The sequence below is a fragment of the Mobula hypostoma genome, chromosome X1 (assembly GCF_963921235.1).
Source record: "Mobula hypostoma chromosome X1, sMobHyp1.1, whole genome shotgun sequence".
Taxonomy (NCBI): Eukaryota; Metazoa; Chordata; class Chondrichthyes; order Myliobatiformes; family Myliobatidae; genus Mobula; species Mobula hypostoma.
In genome coordinates this window covers 26,086,339-26,094,404 of record NC_086128.1, presented here as the reverse complement: position 1 = coordinate 26,094,404, position 8,066 = coordinate 26,086,339, and the positions used below count along the sequence as shown (strand labels likewise).

The 8,066-nt window shown below is 51.4% G+C and overlaps 1 protein-coding gene across 1 annotated transcript in view; it reads left to right on the top strand.

Annotated features, from left to right (window-relative positions):
* The first annotated feature begins 689 nt into the window (after positions 1-689).
* espl1 (extra spindle pole bodies like 1, separase) overlaps positions 690-8,066 on the top strand; it is a 52,097-nt gene continuing 44,720 nt past the window's right edge. Inside the window, exons 1-4 of the mRNA XM_063037807.1 lie at positions 690-822; positions 4,320-5,366; positions 6,097-6,195; positions 7,339-7,459. Coding sequence (XP_062893877.1) covers positions 748-822; positions 4,320-5,366; positions 6,097-6,195; positions 7,339-7,459 — 1,342 coding nt within the window. The 5' untranslated portion in view covers positions 690-747. The remainder of the gene's footprint in view (positions 823-4,319; positions 5,367-6,096; positions 6,196-7,338; positions 7,460-8,066) is intronic.

Genomic DNA, 8,066 nt, shown 5'->3' with positions numbered 1-8,066 from the left:
GGGGAAATAAGAGGAGAAAGCAGAATGTACTCCTTGTCTTCCTCACTCTCAGGATGCGGAGTTCAGCTGGAACTTGTGGGATGGCTCGATGGACTGTAGCACTGTGAACAGGCAGCTGCCAACGCCTGTCCTTATACACATTGCCCCCAAGGCATTGGTTAGAAAATGAAACCAAGACACCACCCTGACTCGGCAATGGGGCTGGGGGGAATTTATCAAGCAATAGGGAATATCGCTTGTTACAGTGTGCGAGTGAGCAGCCCTCATGCTGGGGAAAGGCGTTTTGTATGTCGCTGGGAGCGGTTTAGGAGACAGGACAACATGGTAAGTCAGATCATTGGCTCTCCGTTAAGAGCGGGCATCTTGCTGCAGGGAGGACGCAGTTTTGCTTCCACAATCTGTGATTGGCCAAGGACAGACTGCTGGTTGCGATTGGTGGTATCTTTGGGAAGGTGTTGAGGAACTTGGCTCTCATTGGCTATTGCCTGCGCTGGCCGCCTGACGTATCGGGGCGCGGGGACAGTCGACGGAAGGCGGTTACAACACATCCCCCAGGACCGTGCTGCGATTGGCGGGTGCTCGGAGAAGGTGGTGTCACGTGGGCTATGGCGACTATGATTGGCGGAAGCTTGGCTCATGCTGCATCACGTGGGCGTGTGGGCACGTTCTGTAATTGGCTGAAGCGAGCGCGGGTGGTTTTGAACGACAAACGACGAACGGCGGGCGGTTGTGGACCTTAACAGGGAGATGGTGAGCATGGCGGAGCTGCGGCGCCGTACTGGCAGCCCGCGGGACTGTGACCGGCTACGGGCCGAGCTGCAGGTGAGCCTTGGTGCCGCCGCCATCCCTACATTGGCTGAATCCTTCCGTATTCAACCTCGTACTCTGTCCTTCTCAGAACACTGATCCCGACCACGACTGTGACTCTTAACTTCTGATCGCTGTGTTCATCCTCACTGAACCCTAACACTACCTTGTCCGAGGCCTCACTGTTAAGACCATATCTCTGATCCCTATTCCCCTTCATTAAACTCCAGTTTGCCTTTCCCTTCCTGAACCTTGACCCCTGTGTTGGCTCTCACTGAACCCTGACCCCTACACTGAAACCCTGACTCTTGCCTCAATCCTCACGGAGCCCAGCCAGTTCATATTACCCTCGCTGTCCCTCTCCTTGAGCTGTGACCTTGGCTCCTCTCCCCTTCCTGTGAGCTTTGACCCCTGGCTGTAACCCTTTCTCTGCCCAGTGAAGTTGGGGGAGTGAAGGTAGGGGTGCATGGCAGATTATGGGAGAACTATGTTAGTTGAAATTTGGCAGATGTCTGTGAAAAGCATATGGAGACAAGAAAAAACATAGAAATTAAAAACACAAACTTGGTAGAGCAACATAGTGGGTAACTGGAGCAGGTCAGAGGGTGGGGATCCCCTGCTGATGACTCACTTCCTGACACCCCAGAGGTCTTTCCACCATCTGTGGGTTAGGAGTGTGATGGACACTATTGCCTACTAAACTAGTACTTTTGCCTGACTGTCCACGTTCCTCCGTTCACTGTACATTTGTGTGTCTGTCTGTCAGACTCGGTGTCAAAGGCCACCCACCACTCAATATATCCTCTCCTTATAGCTCATGACCTTATATTCAGGTAGCATCCTTCTGGATTGATGCTGATCAGCAGAAGCATCCTGCACCCTCTCCAAAGTCTCTATATCCTTTCTGCAATGAGTCATCCAAAATTGAACACTGGGGACGAACCAGAGTTTTTTTTTTAAAGCTGTAATGGAATTTCTGATTCTTGAACTCAATGTCTGGACTAATAAAAAGCAAAGCATGTCATATGCCTTCCTTACCATGACATTTGCTTGTGTGGCCACTTTCAGTGAGTTATGGGCTTGGACCCCAAGATCTCTCTGCATATCAATGATGTCATTTAATGTATACTTCCCTATCTTGCATTTGATATCCCAAAATGCAACCTCTCACTTGTCCAGAATAAACTCCTTTACCACATCCTCGCTAACATTTCCAAGTGCCCAGTATCTTAGAACATAAGAAACAGGAGCAGGAGTTGGCCTGTCGAGCCTGCTCCAATATTCAATAAGATATTCTGCTCAGGCTCCAGATGCAGCCTGAGCAGAATTTTATAACTTCCTGACACATCGAACTCAGTTCCTAGGCAAGTGTGTCGTATGCCTTCTTACCACCCTCTCAAACTATATGGCCACTTTCAGAAAACTGTGGACTTGGATACCAGGATCCCTTACACATCAACACAGTTAAGGGTCCTGCAATTAATATGTAGTGTCCACTTGCGTGTGTGATGACAGACTCGACCCTGATACCTTCTCCCCACCTTCAGTACCTCACAGAAACCAGCCACTCTGTCTACACTTCTCGCTGCCTCAGTAAAGCAGGCAATATCATCAAAGATCCCACCCACACCGGACATTCTCTCTTCTCTCCTCTTCCACTGGGCAGAAGGTACAAAAGTCTGAAAGCACATACCACCAGACTCAAAGACAACTTTTGCCCTGTTGTTATCAGACCATTAAATGGCCTCCTAGACTTGACTTGACCTCACAATCTGTCTCACCGTGTCCCTTGCACCTGTACTGCACTTTCTCTGTAGCTGTTACACTTTATCCTACGTTCTGTTAAAATTGGAGTCGGGTTTATTATCACTGACACATGTCATGAAATTTGTTTTGGGGCATCAGTACAGTGTACTACATAGAATATACTATAAATTACATTAAGAAATATATAAAAATTAAATAAGTCGTGCAAAAATAGTGAGGTAGTGTTCATGGGTTCATTGTCCGTTCAGAAATCTGATGGTGTAGGGGAAAAGCTGTTCCTAAAACATAGTCTTCAGGCTCCTGTACCTCTTCTCCGGTAGCAATGAGAAAAGAGATAATGGGGGTCCTTAGTGATGGGTGCCACCTTTTTGAAGCATCGGCCTTTCAGCGAGGGGAGGGAACGTCGACTCAGACCACGAGAGGCCTGCGCCGGGCATTTTCATGCCTTACAAGACGCAGATTGGAAGTCCGTGTGGGGCGCCACTCCTTGCACAAACTAGAGCAATGTGTGATTAAGTGCCTTGCTCAAGGGCACAAACACACTGCCACAGCTGAGGCTCGAACTAGCAACCTTGAGGTAACTAGACGAACGCCTTAACCACTTGGCCACGTGTCCATCGACCTTTCAAGATTAACTCAGTTCTGGGTGGGAGGGGGGCTTAGTGCCCATGATGGAGCTGGCTGAGTTTACAACCCTCTGGAACTTTTTCCAATTCTGTACAGTGGTTTCTCTGTACGAGACGGTGATGCAAGCAGTTAGAATGCTGTCTACTGTACATCTGCAGAAATTTGCTGGAATATTTGGTGACATACCAAATCTCCTCAAACTCCTAATGCTGGTGTGCCTTCTTCATAATTGCATCAAAATGTTGGGCCCAGGATAGATCCTCAGAGATGCTGACACCCAGGAACTTGAAACTGCTCACCCTTTCCACTGCTGATCTCTCGATGAGGACTGGTGTGTTCTCCCAACTTCCCCTTATTGATATCCACAGTCAATTCCTTGGTCTTGCTGATGTTGTGTGCAAGGTTGTTGTTGTGACACCACTCAATTGGCTGATCTATCTCACTCCTGTATGTCTCCTCATCACCATCTGAAATTCTGCCAACTACAGTTGTATCATTGGTAAATTTATAGATGTTTGAGAGTCAAGGATCCAGTTGCAGAGGGAGGTACAGAGGCCCAGGGTTTGGAGCTTGTTGGTTGGTACTGATGGGATGATGGTGTTGAACACTGAGCTGCAGTCAATAAACAGCGGCCTGACGTAGGGATTACTATTGCCCAGGTGACCCAAGGCTGAGGGGAGAGCCAGTGGGATTGAATCCGCTGTAGACCTAAATGCAGAGGGTCCAGGTCTCTGCTTAGGCAGGAGTTGATTCTAGCCATGACCAACCTCAAAGCACTTCATCACAGTAGATGTGAGTGCCACTGGGTGACAATCATTGAGGCAGCTCGCCCTGTTCTTCTTGGGCACTGGTATGATTGTCATCCTTTTGAAATGGGAGGGAACCTCTGAATGCAGAACTGAGAGATTGAAGGTGTTCTTGAACACTCCAGCTAGTTGGTTGGCACAGGTTTTCACAGCCCTACCAGGTACATCTTACTATTCTGTTATTGTTTTATCTTGCTCTACTCCAATGCATTGTGTAATGATTTGATCTGTGTGAACAGTATGCAAAAGGACCTTCTTGCTGTACCTCGGTATGTGTGACAGTAATAAACCAATTCCAATTCCCCCCTGCAGGAGTCGTTGCGCAGCCTGTTGGAACAGCCGAGAGAGAGTGCTGAGAACCGGGCTACCTGTGACCGAGTGCTGCGGGCCTGTATCCAGCGGCTGGGCGAGGGCGCTTCTGACCCTAGGCATCCCGATAGCCTGAGCCGACTGGGGGAGCTGGCCTACCAGGGCTACCGGGCCTCGGGCAGTCCACCAGCCCAACCGCTCTATGCCGAGCGGCTGCTCTTCCATCTGCTGAGAGCAGCCGCGGCTGCTGGCGCCTCTGCTGACTGCTGCATGCCCCTGTGCGATCACCTGTACCAGGACCTGGCCTCCTGCCGCGCTGGGAGTGGTGGCTCCACCCGGGATTACGAGGCGGTGGCCAAGAACAGCTTCAGTGTGCTGTGGAAGAGGGCAGAGTCTGAGGAGGAGGCAAAAGAGGAAGGTGGAGGCAGACCCTACCAGCGGGCCCTGACACTGCGACTGAGCTCCCTCCGGTTCCTGGCCCTCCTAGAGGGGGGCCCATCGTGGCCCAGCCCACTGCTTGGGAAGTTCTCACTGGCCTGCAGCCTGTATGAGAAGGGTGGTGGCTGGCCAAGCAAGGGGCAGGCTGGGCACCTGGCCCGGGTTTTCGAGGAGAGGCTGCTGCCCACGCTGGACTCCACTGGTCGCAGCCCCTTCCTGCTCTGCCAGTTGACCGCCCACTGCTGCTCAGTCCTGTGCCGGGTTGGTCATCCCTCGCTGGCCCTGGACACCCTTTCCCGGGCCCAGGAGCTCCTCCCCTCCAGCGCCCTGCCCCACTTTGGGGCCTGCCTGGGTCTTTGCCAGCTAGCGGCCCGGATGAGGCTCCCGGGGCTGGGGTGGAGTGAGACCCTAGACCAGGCCAAGCAGCTGCTGCGCTCGGTGGGAGCGGCTCCAGGCTGGGATGAGATGCGGGCCCTGGCCTTGGGCTGCCGGCAACTGACCATGGCAGCTGGGCTAGAGGCAAGGAGGGGGCGGAAGGAGCCTTTCTCGGCCCAGGAACTGTTGAGGCTGGCTGCCTTCCTCCGGCTCTACCTCCCTCTGCTGACACAGGAGGTGAGAGATGGGAGAGAGGAGTGAGGAAGGGGGGTGGGTGGGGAGGGGAGGGGAGGAAGTGCTCAGGGAGGTGGCATGGAGGTAGGATGTGGAGAGGGAGAGTGAGTGAGAGCACAGAGTTGGAGGGGAGAGAGGGAGGTTATGGGGTGGAGGGTGTGGGGCACAAAGGGGGACAGGAGAGAGGGGGTGAAGAGGGAAGCTGGAGAGAGTGGAGAAGGGAGGGAGGAATCGAGTGTGGGTGGATCCTCTTGGCCCAGGATTTGCCAGGGATGGCAACCTTTCTGAGGCTCTGCCTACCTCTTGTGAGAAGGGAGGTGGGAGTGAGGGCTGAGGTAGTTGAGAGAGAATGGAGAAGATGGGCACAATTGGAGGGGATAGGGGTTGAAGGAGTCAGTGGAAGAAAAAAGATGTGAGAGGATGGATGAGGAAAGTTCCTGGGTGGCGGGAGGAGAGCAATGCACTGTCTTGGTGAAGGGGGTTGAGCAGGGGCTCTGTTCCTGCTTTGGTGGTGGTGGGGGGGGGGGGTGCTGCTGCTTGGTGTGAGTGGTTTCTGACGTCTGCCTAGTTGAATCTCCTTTCAGCTGGCTGGCACAGGCTGACCAAGCTGTTTCACTGTCCTTTGGGCAGCTGTGCTCAGCTTGGCCTGGGAGGGGTTGGGCTGATTGTCAGTGGTGCATCTTGCTTCTCTCCACCAGGACTCATTAATGGTGTCTCCCACCGTGTTTCGCAGGTGGATCGGGCTCAGGAACAGATTCCCCTGTGGAAACAGTGCTATCAGAGTTTGGAAGGCTTCACCAGCAGTGTGTATGATTACCTAATGGAGTCTCAGGTAATGATGACACATCCCCCATCTGCTCACCGCTCCCCGCCCCCAGCAATTCACCTCTCTCCGCTCTGTCCACTCCCCACATACCTGCAGTCTCTCTCCGTTCCCTAAACCAGTAGATATAGGAGCAGAAATTAGGTCATTCAATCACGGCTATTTTTTTTTATCCCCATTCTCCCGCTGCCTTCCTGTAACAGTCAGTTTCCCTTACCAATCATGAACCTGTCAATCTCAATGATTTGGCCTCCACCACCCTCAGTGACAACTAATTTGACAGATTTACCACCTCTGGCTGAAGAAATTCTTCATTGTTCCAGTTCCAAAGGGACGTCCCTTCATTCTGACGTCCCTTGAATCCTGGAGTTTCCTATTGATGAAGATGCCCTCTCCACATCTGCTCTGTCCAGGCTTTAAATATCTGAGAGGTTTCAATGAGATCCCTTCCATCTCGTCTTCATCGAGTACTGGCCCAGAGACATTAGACACTCCCAGACCATTGCAATTGAATCTCTCCACCCAACATTTTAGTTCTCAAGCCATCTGCAGTTTTATTTTGAAACGGGCAGTGTGTGTGTGTTGTCTATATGGACTTCAGTAAAGCTCTTTGACAGAGTTCCACGTAGGGCAGTTTGATACAGATCTCTAAAGATCCCCGGATTCTTGGTAGGTCATAGGTTTAGGGTGAAAGGTGAAATATTTAAGGAGAACCTGAGTGAGAATATCTTCACTCAGAGGGTGGTGTGAGCGTGGAACGAGCTGTCAGCAGAAGTGGTCGATGCGGTTTTGATTTCAACATTCAAGAGAATTTTGGATAGGTACACGGACAGGAGGGGTATGGCGGGCTATGGTCCAGGTGCAGACGAGGCAGAATTACAGTTCAGCAAGGACTAGATGCCTGTTTCTGTGCTGTAGTTCTCTGACTCTGAATTACTTGGAAAATATTATTTAATTTTAAATTTAATCCTGATGAGTTAGAGCCCACTGTATCACAAAGAATCCTCAATGCTTCAAACAGGCTAAGTGTGTGTTTGCAGTGTAGACTGAATATGTTCTATTCCACTGCTATAATCTAAAATAAAATAGTGAAGTAACTGGTTATAAAGTATTTAGTGCGAGGACTGGTTCTCCCATATTCCTCTCTCTCAGGAGAAAGATCCCTTAGAGGCCCAATGCTTGGCGGATTCCTGTCATGATATGGTGAAGACGATGGTGGAGGTGGAGATGGCGCTGACCCAGGAGGGTCTGTCTGAGTACGCGGGTGCTACAGGTAAGTGGGAAAGGCAAATGGGGCTGTCTTTCACCCTGTGGATGGAGCTTAGGCTGTGGAGTTGGGAACCGCAGGGAGATGTAGGGTTGGATTTGCTATCCACCTATCCATCTAAGTCCTTTGTAAACAGAGTGACCGAAACACACGAAATTCTGCAGGTGCTGGAAATCTTGGGCAACACACAAAATACTGGAGGAACTCAACAAGTCAGACAGCATCTATGGAATTGAATAAACAGTTGAGTTTACAGGCTGAGAGCTTTCACTAGGATGGGAAAGGAAGGGGACAGAAGTCAGAATAAGAAGGTAGGGGAAGGAGTACAAGCTGGCAGGTGATAGGTAAGACCAGGTAATGAGAAAGATGGGTGGGTGGAGGCACAGATGCCTCCTGTGTGCATTCTGCCCTCAGCGTAATATCTGTCACAGATACCCCCTTCGTGCCCCCTGTCCCCGACAGGATGTGTGTCACAGGCACCTGCTGCGTGCTCCTTGCCCTCGGCTTGATAGCTGGCACAGGCACTTCCTGCACGTTCCCTGTCCCCTGCAGAATATCTGGCACAGGAGACTTCTCTGAGTTCCTTGTCCCTGACATGATGTCTGGCATAGAC